At 43.2% G+C, this 18,167-nt stretch overlaps 1 protein-coding gene across 1 annotated transcript in view; it reads left to right on the forward strand.

The window, feature by feature from the left end:
* Nucleotides 1-18,167, forward strand: part of C10H3orf20 (chromosome 10 C3orf20 homolog) — a 112,251-nt gene that overhangs the window by 82,849 nt on the left and 11,235 nt on the right. Inside the window, 2 exon segments of the mRNA XM_066245138.1 lie at nt 14,621-14,924; nt 16,818-16,925. Coding sequence (XP_066101235.1) covers nt 14,621-14,924; nt 16,818-16,925 — 412 coding nt within the window.

Here is an 18,167-nt window from a genome sequence, read left to right on the forward strand (position 1 = left end):
GCTACCCTATGTCTCTTGATCGGATCATTTAATCCATTAACATTTAAGGTTATTACTGATATGTAATTGTTTATTGCCATTTTTTTTCTTTAAAATTGTATTTCTCTTTTGCTATATTCTTTTTTTCCTTTGATCTGTTTACAACAGGTCCCTTAGCATTTCTTGCAGCCTTGGTTTGGTTGCAGTGAAATCCTTGAGTTTTTTTTTTTTGTCTGTAAAGCTTTTTATTTCTCCTTCAATTTTAAATGATAGCCTTGCTGTATAAAGTAGTCTTGGTTGTAGGTTCTTGTTCTAAATTACTTTGAATATTTCTTGCCATTCCCTTCTGGCCTCAAGTGTTTCTGTTGAGAAGTCAGAAGTCATCCTTATGGGGGCTCCTTTGAAGGTGATAGTCTTTTTTTATCTAGCAGCTTTTAATATTTTCTCTTTATCATTTAGCTTTGGTATTTTTTTGTGTGTGTGTATTTTTTTCTGAAGCTGGAAATGGGGAGAGATAGCCAGACAGACTCCCGCATGCGCCCGACCGGGATCCACCTGGCACGCCCACCAGGGGCGACGCTCTGCCCACCAGGGGGCGATGCTCTGCCCCTCTCGGGCATCGCCCCACCGCGACCAGAGCCACTCTAGCGCCCGAGGCAGAGGCCAAGGAGCCATCCCCAGCGCCCGGGCCATCCCCGCTCCAATGGAGCCTCGGCTGCGGGAGGGGAAGAGAGACAGAGAGGAAGGAGGGGGTGGGGGTGGAGAAGCAAATGGGCACCTCTCCCATGTGCCCTGGCCGGGAATCGAACCCGGGTTCCCCGCACGCCAGGCCGACGCTCCACCGCTGAGCCAACCGGCCAGGGTCTAGCTTTGGTATTTTAATTATGATGTGTCTTGGTGTTGGTTTCTTTGGGTTTCTTCTTAATGGAGTTTCCTGAACATGTGAAATGTTTTCCTGCCTTAATTGGGGGAAGTTTTCCGCTATAATATGTTTGAACAAAGTCTCTATCCCTTGTTCTTTCTCTTCTTCTTCAGGAACCCCTATGATGCGGATGTTATTTCTCTTCATGTTGTCACAGAGCTCTCTTAGAGTTTCCTCAGACTTTTTGAGTCTCTTTTCTTTTTTCTGCTCTGCTTCTGTGCCTTTATTTATTGTGTCCTCTACCTCACTGATTTGATTCTCTGCTTCATCCATCCTGCTTTTAATTCCTTCCATTGTATTCTTTATTTCAGATATTGTATTTGTCATTTCTGACTGATTTTTTTTTATTATTTCAATGTCCTTTTTTATATTTGCTATCTCTTTATTTAGGTTTTCGTAATGGCCATCTATGGTTGTTCTAATATCTTTGAGCATCATAACAATCGTTATTTTAAACTCTGCATCTGGTAATTTGGTTATATCTGATTCACTTAGGTCCCTTTCTGGGGATTTCTCTTGGTTTATTTGTGTTGTATTTCTCTTTTTTTTTTTTAATAAATTTTTATTAATGGTAATGGGATGACATTAATAAATCAGGGTACATATATTCAAAGAAAACATGTCTAGGTTATTTTGTCATTAAATTATGTTGCGTACCCCTCGCCCAAAGTCAGATTGTCCTCCGCCACCCTCTATCTAGTTCTCTGTGCCCCTCCCCCTCCCCCTTACTCTCTCCCTCCCTCCCTCCCATGTCCTCCCTCCCCCCACCCCTGGTAACCACCACACTCTTGTCCATGTCTCTTAGTCTCATTTTTATGTTCCACCAATGTATGGAATCATGTAGTTCTTGTTTTTTTATGATTTACTTATTTCACTCCTTATAATGTTATCAAGATCCCACCATTTTGCTGTAAATGATCTGATGTCATCATTTCTTATGGCTGAGTAGTATTCCATAGTGTATATGTGCCACATCTTCTTTATCCAGTCTTCTATTGAAGGGCTTTTTGGTTGTTTCCATGTCTTGGCCACTGTGAACAGTGCTGCAATGAACATGGGGCTACATGTGTCTTCACGTATCAATGTTTCTGAGGTTTTGGGGTATATACCCAGTAGAGGGATTGCTGGGTCATAAGGTAGTTCTATTTGCAGTTTTTTGAGGAACCACCATACTTTCCTCCATAATGGTTGTACTACTTTACAGTCCCACCAACAGTGAATGAGGGTTCCTTTTTCTCCACAGCCTCTCCAACATTTGCTATTACCCGTCTTGTTGATAATAGCTAATCTAACAGGGGTGAGGTGGTATCTCATTGTAGTTTTGATTTGCATTTCTCTAATAACTAATGAAGCTGAGCATCTTTTCATATATCTGTTGGCCATTTGTATCTCTTCCTGGGAGAAGTGTCTGTTCATGTCCTCTTCCCATTTTTTTATGGGATTGTTTGTTTGTTGTTGAGTTTTATGAGTTCTTTGTAAATTTTGGATATTAGGCCCTTATCTGAGCTGTTGTTTGTAAATATCATTTCCCATTTAGTTGGCTGTCTGTTTATTTTTATATCAGTTTCTCTTGCTGAGCAAAAACTTTTAATTCTGATGTAGTCCCATTCATTTATCTTTGCCTTCACTTCTCTTGCCATTGGAGTCAAGTTCATAAAATGTTCTTTAAAACCCAGGTCCATGATTTTAGTACCTATGTCTTCTTCTATGTACTTTATTGTTTCAAGTCTTATATTTAGGTCTTTGATCCATTTTGAATTAATTTTAGTACAAGGGGACAGGCTATTGTCGAGTTTCATTCTTTTGCATGTGGCTTTCCAGTTTTCCCAACACCATTTGTTGAAGAGGCTTTCTTTTCTCCATTGTATGTTGTTGGCCCCTTTATCAAAGATTATTTGACCATATATATGTGGTTTTATTTCTGGGCTTTCTATTCTGTTCCATTGGTCTGAGTGTCTATTTTTCTGCCAATACCATGCTGTTTTGATTATCGTGGCCCTATAATATAGTTTAAAGTCAGGTATTGTAATGCCCCCAGCTTCATTCTTTTTCCTTAGGATTGTTTTGGCTATTCGGGGTTTTTTATAGTTCCATATAAATCTGATGATTTTTTGTTCCATTTCTTTAAAAAATCTCATAGGGATTTTGATGGGAATTGCATTAAATTTGTATATTGCTTTGGGTAATATGGCCATTTTGATTATATTTATTCTTCCTATCCAAGAACAAGGAATATTTTTCCATCTCATTGTATCTTTTTCGATTTCCCTTAACAATGTTTTGTAATTTTCATTATATAGGTCCTTTACATTCTTTGTTATGTTTATTCCTAGGTATTTTATTTTTTTTGTTGCAATCGTGAAGGGGATTATTTTTTTGAGTTCGTTTTCTAATATTTCATTGTTGGCATATAGAAAGGCTATGGACTTTTGTATGTTAATTTTGTATCCTGCGACCTTACTGTATTGGTTTATTGTTTCTAATAATCTTTTTGTGGAATCCTTCGGGTTTTCGATGTATAGGATCATATCATCAGCAAAAAGTGATACCTTTACTTCTTCTTTTCTGATATGGATGCCTTTTATTTCTTTGTCTTGTCTGATTGCTCTGGCCAGAACTTCTAGCACCACGTTAAATAAGAGTGGAGAGAGTGGACAACCCTATCTTGTTCCTGATTTAAGGTAGAAAGTCCTCAGTTTTATGCCGTTTAATATGATGTTGGCTGATGGTTTATCATATATGGCCTTTATCATGTTGAGATATTTTCCTTCTATACCCATTTTGTTGAGAGTCTTAAACATAAAATTGTGTTGTATTTTATCGAAAGCCTTTTCTGCATCTATTGATAAGATCATGTGGTTTTTGTTCTTTGTTTTGTTGATATGGTGTATTACGTTAACCGTTTTGTGTATGTTGAACCATCCTTGAGATTCTGGGATGAATCCCACTTGATCATGATGTATTATTTTTTTAATATGTTGTTGTATTCGATTTGCCAGTATTTTGTTTAGTATTTTAGCATCTGTATTCATTAGAGATATTGGTCTGTAGTTTTCTTTCTTTGTGCCATCCTTGCCAGGTTTTGGTATGAGGGTTATGTTGGCCTCATAAAATGTGTTTGGAAGTATTGCTTCTTCTTCAATTTTTTGGAAGTCTTTCAGTAGAATAGGAACCAAGTCTTCTTTGAATGTTTGATAGAATTCACTAGTATAACCGTCTGGGCCTGGACTTTTATTTTTGGGGAAGTTTTTAATAGTTTTTTCTATTTCCTCCCTGCTGATTGGTCTGTTTAGGCTTTCTGCTTCTTCATGACTCAGTCTAGGAAGGTTGTATTGTTCTAGGAATTTATCCATTTCTTCTAGATTGTTGTATTTGGTGGCATATAATTTTTCATAGTATTCTACAATAATTCTTTGTATATCTATGATGTCTGTGGTGATCTCTCCTCTTTCATTTTGGATTTTATTTATTTGAGTCCTGTGCCTTTTTTCCTTGGTGAGTCTTACCAAGGGTTTGTCAATTTTGTTGATCTTTTCAAAGAACCAGCTCCTTGTTTTATTGATTTTTTCTATAGTTTTTCTGTTCTCTATTTCATTTATTTCTGCTCTGATTTTTATTATCTCCTTTCTTCGGCTGGTTTTGGGTTGTCTTTGTTCTTCTTTTTCTAGTTCCTTAAGGTGTGAAGTTAAGTGGTTTACTTCGGCTCTCTCTTGTTTGTTCATATAGGCCTGAAGTGATATGAACTTTCCTCTTATTACTGCTTTTGCTGCATCCCAGAGATTCTGATATGTTGTATTTTCATTTTCATTTGTCTGTATATATCTTTTGATCTCTGCGCTTATTTCTTCTTTGACCCATTCATTTTTTAGAAGTATGTTGTTTAGTTTCCACATTTTTGTGGGTTTTTCCCCCTCTTTTTTGCAGTTGAATTCTAGTTTCAAGGCTTTATGATCAGAAAATATGCTTGGTACAATTTCAATTTTTCTAAATTTGCTAATATTGTCTTTGTGGCCCAACATATGGTCAATTCTTGAGAATGTTCCATGTACACTAGAGAAAAATGTATACTCTGTCGCTTTGGGATGAAGTGTCCTGTAGATGTCTATCATATCCAGGTGTTCTAGTATTTCGTTTATGGCCACTATATCTTTATTGATTCTCTGTTTGGATGACCGATCTAGAGCCGTCAGCGGTGTATTGAGATCTCCAAGTATGATTGTATTTTTGTTAGTTTTTGTTTTAAGGTCAATAAGTAGCTGTCTTATATATTTTGGTGCTCCTTGCTTTGGTGCATATATATTAAGGATTGTTATGTCTTCTTGATTCAACTTCCCCTTAATCATTATGAAATGACCATTTTTGTCTCTGAGTACTTTTTCTGTCTTGTAGTCAGCATTATTAGATATGAGTATTGCTACGCCTGCTTTTTTTTGGGTGTTGTTTGCTTGGAGTATTGTTTTCCAGCCTTTCTCTTTGAATTTGTTTTTATCCTTGTTGCTTAGATGTGTTTCTTGTAGGCAGCATATAGTTGGATTTTCTTTTTTAATCCATTCTGCTACTCTGTGTCTTTTTATTGGTGAGTTTAATCCATTTACATTTAGTGTAATTATTGACACTTGTGGGTTCCCTACTGCCATTTTATAAATTGCTTTCTGTTAGTTTTGTATCTAGTTTCATTCTTCTCTTTTGTTTTTCTATCATTTGTTTTTGTTTGTTTGTGTTCCATACTTCTTTCCTCTGTTGCTACCTTTTTTAAGTCAAGTGTTTTTGTGGTGGTTTTTTCAAGGGTGGTTACCATTAAGTAATGAAAAGGGTACCTACCATATTCATTGTAGTATCCTATCTTATAAGTATTTCTGCACTTCATCGTCCTTTGCTACTGTTCATCTCCATCCTCTCCCCCCTTTTTTTCCTTTGTTGTCACAGTTTAAGTTTGGTTTTATTGTGTTCTTGGTGGAGCTGTTACTTGTGGTGTTGTTTTCTTTTGTTCTTTGAATCTGGTTGGAAAACCCCCTTTAGTATTTCCTGGAGTGGGGGCTTTCTGCTGATAAATTCTCTCATCTTTTCTGTATTTGTGAATGTTTTTATATCTCCTTCATACTTGAAGGATAGCTTTGATGGGTATAGTATTCTTGGCTGAAAGTTCCTCTCTTTCAGGGCTTTAAATATTGGGGTCCACTCTCTTCTAGCTTGTAGAGTTTCTGCTGAGAAATCTGATGATAATCTAATAGGCCTTCCTTTATATGTTGTACTCTTCTTTTCCCTGGCTGCCTTGAGAATTTTTTCTTTGTCATTGGTTTGTGTCATCTTTATTATGATGTGCCTTGGAGTGGGTTTGTTGGGGTTAAGAAAACTCGGTGTTCTGTTTGCTTCTTGAATTTGAGGCTTTAGTTCTTTCCACAGGCTTGGGAAGTTCTCATCTATTATTTGTTTGAGTATATTCTCCATTCCATTTTCTTTCTCTTCTTTCTCTGATATACCTATTATTCTTATATTATTCTTTCTGATGGAGTCCGACAATTCCTGTAGGGCTTTCTCGTTTTTTATTATTTTTGAGTCTCTTTCTTCTTCTCTCTGTTGTGCCTCAAGTTGTTTGTCTTCTATTTCACTAATCCTATTCTCAATCTGGGCTGTTCTGTTAGCTAAGCTTGTTACCTCGTTTTTCAGCTCGTGAATTGAGTTTTTCATTTCTGTTTGATTTGTTTTAATAGTTTCAATTTCCTTGGTAATATATTCTTTGTGTTCATTGAGTTGTTTTCTGATCTCCCTATATTGCCTTTCTGTGTTTTCTTGTATATCTCTGAGTATTTTTAAGATTTCTATTTTAAATTCTCTGTGATTTAGCTCCAACGCTTCCAATATGTTAAGTCTTTTCTCCATAGATTTTTCCACATCTATTTGTGTTACCTCTCTTTCTTTTTTATCCATAATATTTGATTTCCTCTTTCTTATTGGCATCTGAGGGTGGTCTTGTTGATAGCACTAATTAGAATTAATAAAGAGTAAAAAGTAAAAAAAAAAAAAAGGTAAAACACCCCACAAAAAAAACAGTAATAATTTATTATTTCCCCCTTTTTTTCTTTCTTCTCTTTCCCTCCTCTCCCCTCCTCAGGGAAATATCGTGCCTATAATGGAGGGCCTGATTTGGGGTAAAGAGTTCAAGGGGCAAAAAAAGGGAGTAGGGACCTACTAAATGCAAAAAAAAAAAAAGGAAGAAAATTTTAGACAAGCATAAGATGATTTGCTTGTAAGTGATGGTCAACTAAGAGATATAATGAGAGGGATAAGAGGGAACCAGAAAAAAGGACCAAAAAAAGAATAATAAAGAAGAAAAAAATAAAAATAATAAGTAAAAATCTGTTGTATTAAGTGGAGCGAAGACTAAATACAATGGAGACCTTGGGTTGGGAGGACCCAAAATGCCACAAAAATAAACAAACAAGAAAAAAACAAAAACAAAAGCAAAAAAGAAAAATAAAGCCAAAAAAAGCCTTGAGTCCCAAATTAACTAATTTGTTCGTGATTGAGGATTAAATGGGAGGAAAGTAAAACGAGAAAAGAAAAAACGAATAGAAAGGAAAAAATAAGAAAAAGAGAAAAATGAAGGAAGAAATAAAAAAGGAAGAGAAAAAAACAAAATAAAGCAAATAAAAAAAAAACAAAAGAGGAGAGAGTGAGAGTTAAGTGTTTTGGAGTATAACCTTAAAGGAGGGTGAGGATGAAGAAGAGAAATAAAATGTAACAGTTATGGGTAGTGTAGTTCAAGAAAAGGGAAGCATAAGATGGGCAGAGAATAGAAGGACCGAGGTGGAGGAAATAAAGGCAATAAGATAGAAGAAACAAACAACAACAACAAAAAAATTAGTGGAACAAGTTGTAAAGTCTGTGGATTTTTCTTGATTTTGAGAGGTTAACTTCTTCCTTTTTCTTTTCTCTCCCTCTTCCTGGTCGGTGACTCTGTACCCCAGGCTCTGCCCCTGTGTCACACTTAGGTAGGGATTTGCAGTTGATGGGATTCTATGGCAATGTCATATAATTGGCTTTAGTCTTGCTGGTAGTCAAGGCTTGTTGGCGTTTGCAGGGTCCAACGATGAGAGAGTTTGCTTTCCTGGATTCTCTCTCCTAGTCCCCCCTTCCTGAATTAGCAGCCTGGTGATCCAGCTATAAGGCTGCAACTGCTTCTGCCTGGGGAGTAAGAGGCTCAAAGAGCTGGGAAATCCCCACTCTATCCCCACTCAGTGCAAGGCTTTGGGAAAGGCTCTGACAGTCAGGGCCTCCAGTGTAATCAGGCGGGGGTGGGAGTCAATTGTTGTCAAGGTGACTGTTCAGCGCCTAGCATTCAGTTGGACCTCTCAACCCAGGCTTTCCACACTTTGTAGCCTGTTTTGGCTGGGAAGAAGAGGCACTAGTCTCTGCTTGCGACTAGTGTAGTATAGATCTTATTATCTGCCAAGTCCCTCTTGAAAGCGTTTATCCCTGAATATGGAGGCTCTATCAATCAGAAGTTGCCCCCGCCCCTTTAGCGAGAGGCACTAAAAAATATCACGCCTCTTGTCTTGGGTCGCTGAACTGAGAGAGATCTTATCAATTAGAACCGAGGGTGCGCAGATTTCATGGGTTAAGCTAATTTCAGTGATTGGGTTGCAGCTGTGCTCCCGAAGGTATTTTAGGCTGCCTGCGCGTGCCCCTCCCCCAATGCTTGATTGTTAGCTTGAATGGCTGGGTGAGGTGCCCTGCCCACGGAGAGAATCTCCCAAGTAGAAGACCACCCTGGTGCCTCTCCTGCTCGCCCTGCCGCTGGCGGCTGAATCGCACCAGGCACAGGATAATGGGGCACCCTGGGTGTGCGGGCCAGTAAGGCGCTCTGGGCGTGTGGAATGCCCAGGGCATGCGCGCAAATGGGGTGCTCCGGGCACCGGTGGCTGGGGACTCTCACTCACAGTGCGCGGGCCGCTGGGAACGTTAGCGGTGCTAGCTCTGCAACCGAAGCGGGCGCGCGCCAGCGGCTGTTCGCTGCTCCCGAGTGTGGGCGGTGCTCACTCTGCAACCGTACTGGGTGCTCGCCAGCGGCTGCTTGCCGCTCTGGAGTGTGGGCGGTGCTCGCTCTGCAACCGTACCGGGCGCGCGCCCGCGGCTGCTCGCGGCTCCCGAGTGTGGGCTGACTCACCACAGGCGCACTCCCTCGCAGCTTGAATGAACGTCGCTGCGGTAGCTTCCTCCACACCCTCGTCTCTCAGATTCAAGTGATAACAGTCCTTTCACTTTCAGTTTGTGTAGAACTCCGGAATGCTCCGAAGATAAATTTTTCTGTTTCTAGTTGACAAATTTGTTGTAATTTAGGGGAGATCTGTCGGATGCGCTGCTCACGGCGCCATTTCTGTGACGTCACTCTGTGTTGTATTTCTCTGCCTCCGCATTTTCTCTTCACAGGAGTGGCTGTGATCACGTGTTCAGGTGCACAAGGGTTGGTGGCCTTGGCCTTTGCCCCGCCCTTGTGTGTGACGTTTTGCTCGGTCCTGAGGGCACTGGCGAGCACCTTTGCTCAGCTGCGGGTCTCCGCTTGTTTCCGAGCTTTCGCCCTGCCCTTGCAGGAGGATCCCACTCAAGGAACAGCTGCTAGCCTTGGCTCTACTGCTGGGCAGGGCTGCATGCCCAAGCTCAGCTCCATAGCGGAACTCCGCCTCTTCTGGGCTTTTGGCTCCACCCCCACGGGAGGAGCCGGCTACCAAGTCAGACCTCAAGCCTGGGTTGCATGGGCGGGGCAGGGCTGTGCTCCTCTGCCCTTGCTCAGGGGCTGGTCTCCACCCTTTCCGGGGTTCTCGCCCTTCTCCCGGAGGCTGGATTACAGGCTGCCGGCAGCTGAGCTTGACCACTTTTGCACGCCCCCTTCCCCCCAGCCGGGCAAGATTGAGCTCACACCTGAGCCCAGTGGTGGCCAGCCAGCTTCCACCCCTGCCAGCAGAACCGCGCTTTTGTCTCCCGCTGCCGCCCGCTCTCCGGTGCGCCCTCAGCCGCGTGGGTGGGGGCGTTGCAGCTCAGACCCTAAGACTCACTACCGTAGACCCGAAAGCTCCCTCCTTCTATGCGACTCTGCTCTGAATGCCGCGGGGGAGCTTGTTTGGCTGCTTTCCTGCTTCCCTTTTCTGGTATTGCTGTTTCCGGGGGAAATATTCACTTCAGCTTTGGGGAGTGACTCGTCCCAGGGGTTAGGGTGGCTATCTCCCAAAATATTTCTCCCTATGCCTCCTAGATTACACTCTCTTCCTGTTACTGTGGTCCTCTCCTCTCTCCCCCTGTCCCCAGGAGCCCCAGGTGATTGTTTTTGAGAGAGATGTTCTGCATGGTCCCTTTAAGAAGGATCCTGGGTCTGAGAAATCAGACTCTCTCACAAACAGTATCCTGACTTGTTTCTAGCTAAATACTGTCCTTACGCTTCTTCTGGATTCTGGGGCTGCAGGCTGGGGCTTTGTTCCTGGGGCTCAGGACCCTTTCCCCTCTGCTAAACTCACTTTCTGCCACGCAAGTCTCTCCCTGCTGCCGTTCGCTCGGAGGAGCTGGGCGGCCCTCTCGGCGTTTCCGCGTTTCCGCTTTTCCTACCAGTCTCGGTGGGCTTCTTCAGTGTTCCTTGGTTGAAGAGTCCTCTTAGTTTAGTCCAAAGTTGGTTTTTCCAGATTATAGTTCATAAAATTAGTTTGTAATCCACTTTGGTTCTGGGAGGTAGATGCTGGTACGTCCGCCTACTCCAGCGCCATCTTGTCTCCTCTCTATCTTTTGTTTTTATTTGGTTGTATTCCATACATCTTTCCTCTGTTGCTATCTTTTTTATCTCATGTGCTTCTGTGGTGGTTTTTTCAATGGTGGTTACCTTTAAGTAATGAAAAGTGTTCCTACCCTGTTCATTGTAGCGCACTATTTTGTGAGTACTTTTGCACTCCATCGTCCTTCGCTACTGTTAATCTCCATCCTCTCCCCCCCCCCCCAAGCTGGTGAATTTTTGCTCAAACCAGATGAGCCCACGCTCAAGCTGGCGACCTCAGGGTCTCGAACCTGGGTCTTCCGCATCCCAGTCTGATGCTCTATCCACTGCGCCACCGCCTGGTCAAGCATCAGCAACTTCTTTAAATCCTATCTTTGCAGATTGACTTTTCTGTGCTGGCATACTTTTTCAGTGCTTTTATCCAGGCTGTTTAAACTCTACTTTAGCCTTTACTTACCACTTGTGCAGATCACAAACGTGAGCCACAGGTGAGCCAGAGGTGGAGGCTTAGGGTGTTTCAGGCTTTTCTAAACATAATTCCAACCCTGGGCATACATGTGCCCTTTTATATTTCCTGGTGTACATGGAACCTTTCAAAGCCTTTATTACTCCATGTATTATTTTCCCAGCCTCTCTCTCCCCAGGCTTTTTTGTCTGTCTACTGTGTGGTCTGCTATCCCTTGCACCAGGTGATTATGTCTGGTATATTTCCCTTTAAATGCTTTGACAAATGCTGCCAAGGATGCTGCTCCATCCCTAAGAAAGTTCCAACATGGATGAAACAAAGGCAAGCCCCTTAGCCAACCCAACCTTCAGGGAACCTCCAGATCGTCAAACTACACAACCACAATTCATTGAGAACAAAGTCCATATTACCCTCTCTTGTACAACAAGCTACACCAGGGACATGGACTGCCACCCCCATGGATGCCACCAAGCTAGAGAGTGGGAGATGACAGGTGTGTAAGTGGAAATATCACAACACTCTCTTACCAAAATTTAGCAGTTTCTTCACTAAGCATTCTCTTGATTGTTGTAAGTTTTTAAGTTAGTTTCCAGAGCTCTATAAAGTTGATTTTGACATTATTTGCCAGATTAATTGGTGGTTTACTAAAAAGACCAAGTTCTGGGGTTCTCTACTCTGCCATTTTCTGTCGACTTCACTCCTGTCTTTTTATAATTTAAAAAAAGGTAATTTCTATTTAATTTTTTGTGAATTGCATGTTTACTTCCTTTGTCAATATTTTATTGGGTTATTAACTTTAAAAAAATCATTTGTAGTTCTTTATTTAGTAGGGAATTGTCTTTCTGTGATAGGTGTTTTATGTGTGTTTCCAGTTTGTCATTTGTCTTCTGTTGTTGCTTGTGACAGTTTTACCACTCAGGGCTTTTTAGCTTGTTTTTTTTCCCCCTATTTATTTATTTATTTATTTATTTATTTATTTATTTATTTTCAGAGACAGAGCGAGAGTCAGAGAGAGGGATAGATAGGGACAGACAGACAGGAACCGAGAGAGATGAGAAGCATCAATCATCAGTTTTTTGTTGGGACTCCTTAGTTGTTCATTGATTGCTTTCTCATATGTGCTTTGACCGTGGGCCTTCAGCAGACCGAGTAACCCCTTGCTCAAGCCAGCGACCTTGGATTCAAGCTGGTGAGCTTTTTGCTCACACCAGATGAGCCTGTGCTCAAGCTGGGGACCTCAGGGTCTTGAACCTGAGTCTTCCGCATCCCATGGGAACTTTATATTCTATTGGGATAAAGAAGTACAATTATCAAAATTAATAAGTAAATTGTACAGTATGTTAGATAGTGAGGAGTGCTAAGAAAGAAAGCAAGGCAAGGAATTAGTGAGAATATTGAGGTGAGGGGATACAATTCTGAATAGGGCAGTCAAAGAAAGTCTCACTGAGAAGGTGACAATTGCATAAGGAGGCGAGAAGTAACTTGTGTGGCTATCTGGGTAAAGAGCCAAGCAGGCAGGAGGAACAGCAAGAGCAAAGACCCTGAGGTTGGCCAGAGTAGCCAGAGCTCAGTAAGCAAAGTGAGACGCTCTATCCCTGCACCACCGCCTGGTCAGGCTGGTTTTTTCTTTTGTGTAGTTGAATTTATCAGTCTTTTTTTTATCATGACTTCTAGACTTTTGAGTAATACTTATAAAAGGCCTTTCCTGGTCAAAAGTTATAAAATGATTCTCCCATATTTTCTACCAGAAAATATGCTGTATGTAATATGTAAACATAATAGTTTTGCCCAGCATATTACATACATACATAAAATGATTCTTCCATATTTTCTACCAGAAATTTTATGGCTTAATTTTCTTCATATTTAAAATCTTGATCCATTTTAGGTTTATTTTGGTACATAAGTTGTGATTATATAACCCTTTTAGTTGTGATTATCTAACCCTTTTCTTCCCAGATGTTCAGGCTTTTGAATGAGAAATACTTTTAAGTTTGTTTAGCAAATATTTACTGGTATCAAATAGCCTCTGAAGAATTCTGAGTAGTAAAATACTTAACATTGCTCTTGTTTTAAGATGACCTGGTTTCTAATCCTGGCCCTTGCCATTTAATTACTATATGAATTTGGGCAATTCATTCACCCAGTGGGAGCCTTCTGTTTCCTGGTTTGTAAACATAATAGTTTTGCCCAGCATATTACATAGATTATTACAAAACTAACTAATATAGATTATTACAAACCTGACAATGTCTCTGCCAAAGGCTTTTGATGCTGCAAAATGCTAACCACGATATAAGGCTATAGTAGTGATAAGAATGAAAACCATAGCAACTTTTTATATTTGGATGGTGCTTATTCCTATCTAAGCACAAGAACCCTCCTAACCCGGCGTCAACCCAGCACAGGGTCTGGCGCGTAGCAGGTGCCTAATAAGTACTTGTTTGGATGTTTATTAAATCTCTATTGAATCTTTACTATTTTCCAAGGGCTACTATTCCACTGAACAAAACAAGCAAACAAGCACTCCAAACTCATGAATCCATGGAACTTATATTCTATTGGGATAAAGAAGTACAATTATCAAAATTAATAAGTATTGATAAATTGTAGTGTATGTTAGTGAGGAATGCTAAGGAAGATAGCGAGGCAGGGAATTAGTGAGAATATTGGGGTGAAGGGATACAATTCTGAGTAGGGCAGTCAAAGAAAGTCTCACTGAGAAGGTGACAATTGCATAAAGGAGGTGAGAAGTAACTTGTATGGCTATCTGGGTAAAGAGCCAAGCAGGCAGGAGGAACAGCAACAGCAAAGACCCTGAGGCTGGAGGACAAGCACGGGCCAGAGTGGCCAGAGCTCAGTAAGCAAAGTGAGCATGTTGGAGAAGAATAAGAGCGGTAAAGGGGAGGGGGAAGGGGGCAGATCGTGTGCAGCCTTGAAGAGCATTGGAGGCACTTAGGCCTTTAATCTGTGAAATGGAGAAAGCCACTGGAGGGTTTCAGAGAGAGCAGTGACAAGACATGGCTCAGATTGTAACAGGATCCCGCAGTCTGCTGTGCAGAGAATAAGCTGAAGAGGGGCCCGGGGATAAAGCAGAAGACCTATTAGGAGGCACTTCCAGGCATCCGGGCAAGAAATGATGGAGGCTTGGACCATATTAATAAGTGTGAAGGGACAGGAAAACTGGTTGGACACTGAATCTTTCTTGAATGAAAAGCAGACAGGCTTGCTGATAGGTTGGATAGGATATGGGGTGTGAGAGAAAGAAAGGACCTCACGATGACTACAAAGTTTTTGTTGAATGGATGAGCAAATGAATCACTTGTTAATTGCATTTTGCATCTGAGGGACTCACCCATTCAAGTTGGTGCTGCATGGTGGTGGTGGAGGCCAGGCGAGAACTGCCTGCAGCTTTGACTCCATAGCAGCGGAGCTTTTGTCCCTGTGGAGGCAGGGCCTGCTGAGCGCCTGCCCACTTACTTGCTCCTTCTTGCAGAGGAAAGGCCCTGGAGGTGCTCAACCCCAACAGGCGGACAGCCTCACTCTCTGACTGCCCGTTGGTGCTGCGGAAGCTCATCCGTAAGGAAGACATCCATGCTGGCTGCAAGTGCATAGTGAAAGCACCGCTGGTTTCTGACATAGAGCTGGAGCGCTTCCTGTTGGCGCCACGGGACCCCAGCCAGGTGCTGGTGTTCGGAATAGTGTCTCGCCAGAACCCCACCAGCACAGGACAGCTCCAGTGGCTGTTCAACACACTCTACAGTCATCAGCAGCAGGGCCGCGCCTCACCCTGCATCCAGGTGGGTCCAGACCCAGCAGAGGAGCCCCAGTGTCCGGGGGTGGGGAGGCAGGTGGTAGACCTCCAGGGAAGGCTAGGACTGGCTGAGCACCTGACTGAGAGGCTGCCTCTCTGCCTCAGCACATGGTCCTCTTTCACTCCTTTCTCCTTGAGATCTTTGCACACACTCTTCCTACTGTTGGCAGTGTTTCCCACTCATCCTCTGGTCCCAGGATGAATGTCACCACATCAAGGTAGGTGCCTTTTCTGACTTGAGACAAGTTTGTTTCTTCCAGAGCACTCACACAGTCTGTGGTTATGTACCTGTATGATTAGAGCAGAGCCACATTCACCACTAGATCCTCAGGGATGAGAAATGTTTGTAGACAGTAGCCGAGTACCTACTGTGCACCAGTCCTGTGCTCCACTGTTGACTTTGACATAGCTCTGGAAGGCGTCCCAACGTGCTGGGGCAGTAACTACAGCAAGCCCCGGTGAGGGCCAGGAAAGGACAAATCTCGGTGGGTAGGAATGGGAAGCAGAGGAATACCTCTCAGGACCCAGGAGAGTCTCCCAGGATAACAGGGTTTGGGCAGGTGGGTGAGTGTGTCTGGTAGAGGTAATGGCCTTTGTCGAGGCAAACAGGGAAAGGCCACTCAAGGTTCCAGTTCATTGTGGGTCAGCCAGTCAGGGGCACATGGAACATACCCCACCTTCTTGCCAAAGAGTCGTTTCTAAATCTCATCATCACCCTGAGTCAGCAGCCATTCCAGCAGTGTTAGCACAGTTCAAAGGGTAGCCCTGTCCCCAGACCAACTGCAGCAAAAGATGCCATGTGAGCACAAGAGCAGCCCCTAATTCTGAGGTTTTGTGTACACCCTGGGGACACCCTCTCAAGCCTCGCTCCCAGGAGTGCCACCCTCCTGACATACCTACCCTCAGACCTGCACTCCAGCCAGTGCCAGGAGCTTGGCATTGGAAGGTTTTATTCTAGTCTCATATATGAAAGCCACTTAGGTTTTAAACTTAGTTTATTTCAGGGCTATTAATTGTTTAAGCACAGGAATGCCCAGTGGTGCAGCCCAGCGATGAGCAGCACGAATGGATCAGGGACTGGCCCAAGGTGGTTGAGGGCCGTGGCGGGTGGACAGCAGGATTGGAGGAATGCAGAGAGCAGCCCTGGAGGGTGGTCTCAGCATGCACTGACTCGGGCTCCACCACTGAATGTCATAAGACAGAAACCTCCCGTGAAGTTCCCTTGCTCCAATGCTGGAACACCAGGTGTGGTTCTGGGTTTCACATTTTAAACTGAAAGGCAGGACAACTGGAGGCATCTGAAATTAAAGGCAGATAAAACCAGAAAGTATCACATAAACCATATTAATAGATCCATAGCATCCAGAAAGGAGAAAGAAAGCAGCTTTACTCTGGATTGACCAGGCCCTATCTCAAGTTTTGGGTTCGATTTAGTAGAATTGGATGGATTTAATGACTGGGAGGTGTCCAGAAGGACAGTCAGCAGGGGGACAGAAGTCAGAAGAGTCCTAGAAAAGGTTACACCCAGTAACACAGCTCAGCTCCCGCCTTCGAAATCTCCATACGGTTTCTCTCAGGCAGAGGGAACAGGAATGTCCCAGAGACTCCAGAGGGCCAGGCTAGCCCTGGAGCTCACATGGTAGGGACGTCATCTCCATAACAGTTGTTACCAACAGAGGGCCCTCAGTGGGTCTGGAGACATTATCTGGCATGGTCATGGGAGGTGTGCATGCAGATACTGAACAGCCCCTTGGAGTAGGAGATGAGAGGGGGTGTTGTATGGGACTGCAGGACTAGGTGGGAACCTGACCTGGCCGGGAATATAGGAATGTGACACAGCCTCTTGGCTGGGGGTGATGGGCATTCATTCTTTCGGCAGTGCCAGCGTGACCCCTACCGCCTACTGCAGTATGACCTGGACAGCCCCCTGCAGAAGGGCCCACCCCTGCTGGTGAAGAAGTATGCTGTGGTGCAGGGGATGGTTCTGGTGAGCCGGATCCCAGCGGGGGACCCCCACCAACGACCAGCCGCTCCAGTCTCCATAACCCTACCCTTGTGGCATCACAGATGTGGGAGCGGGGAGGATAGAAGGCCTGCGGGATTCTCTCCCAGTCTAGCCTCCGGTCTCCAGCCTGACACCATGTGGCCCCCATTCCAAGAGACTGAAGGGACACTTGAAACTGGAAAGCCAAATTCTTTTCATCTGTTTGTTTTAAGTAACTTTTTACTAAAAATATTGCATTGTAAAAACATATACAGGGTGGGGCAAAAGTAGGTTTACAGTTGTGGGTTTGCGAAAGTTTATTCTTGTGTTATTATTAATTGTTATATTATTTTTTATTAATGACTATAAACCTACTTTCCCCACTCTGTACATTCATTGTGAAAATTTTGGAAAATACAGTTTAGAACATAATTAACTTCATCATGTCACCCAGATTGCCTCATTTGTTAGCTAACAACTGTGTGCTGGCCCCTGATTGGTCAGTATGGGGGAGGCCCTGGGCGACACCCATGCTCAGATTTTGGTATCTGGCCTTTTCAGTCTTTCTCTGACTTTTGGGCCCTCCTTTTCAAATTAAAGTGATATAAGCACTTCCCCATGCCTTAAAATAGTTTTTAACTGCTGTATAAGAATGTCATCTTAGTTTTTCTACCTGTGCTGCTTTTTGGTGGCCTTTTTGGGTTATTTTCTTTCTCTTATATTTCTTTTCTCTTTTCTCTTTTTTCTCTCTTTCTCTCTCTCTCTTTCTCCCTTTCTTTCTTTATTTCTTCTTTTTTTTTTGTCATGACAAATAACACTAATGAGTATCCTTGCACAGAAATCTTTACTTGTTGGAGACTGACATGCGGAGGGTGGGGACACAGAGATCTGTAGGACAAGAACCCTTCCCTTCTTGCCCTTAAGGGGCTCCCATCCCATGGGACCAGCTGATCAATGTATCAGAGTGGGTTTGAGGCCAGCTGCCTTGTAAGCAGGAAGACATCCTCGTGGCCCCCGAGTTCTGGGAGGTCTTATGTATGAAGTAACATTTGAGCTGGTCTGTCCAGCAGTGGGAAGAAGCTGGGATGATGGCCTCTGACCTGGAGGCCTAGACAGAGGACAGGCTCAGCCACACCTCATGGTGGGTTTCAGAGAGAGTGCACTGAAGAGAGGCCAACACCCCTTCCCTGGCTTCCAAAGAAAGGCCTGGATTCTGGCACAAGCTCTGAGAGCCAGTAGCACTGT

The sequence above is a fragment of the Saccopteryx bilineata genome, chromosome 10 (assembly GCF_036850765.1).
Source record: "Saccopteryx bilineata isolate mSacBil1 chromosome 10, mSacBil1_pri_phased_curated, whole genome shotgun sequence".
Lineage (NCBI taxonomy): Eukaryota > Metazoa > Chordata > Mammalia > Chiroptera > Emballonuridae > Saccopteryx > Saccopteryx bilineata.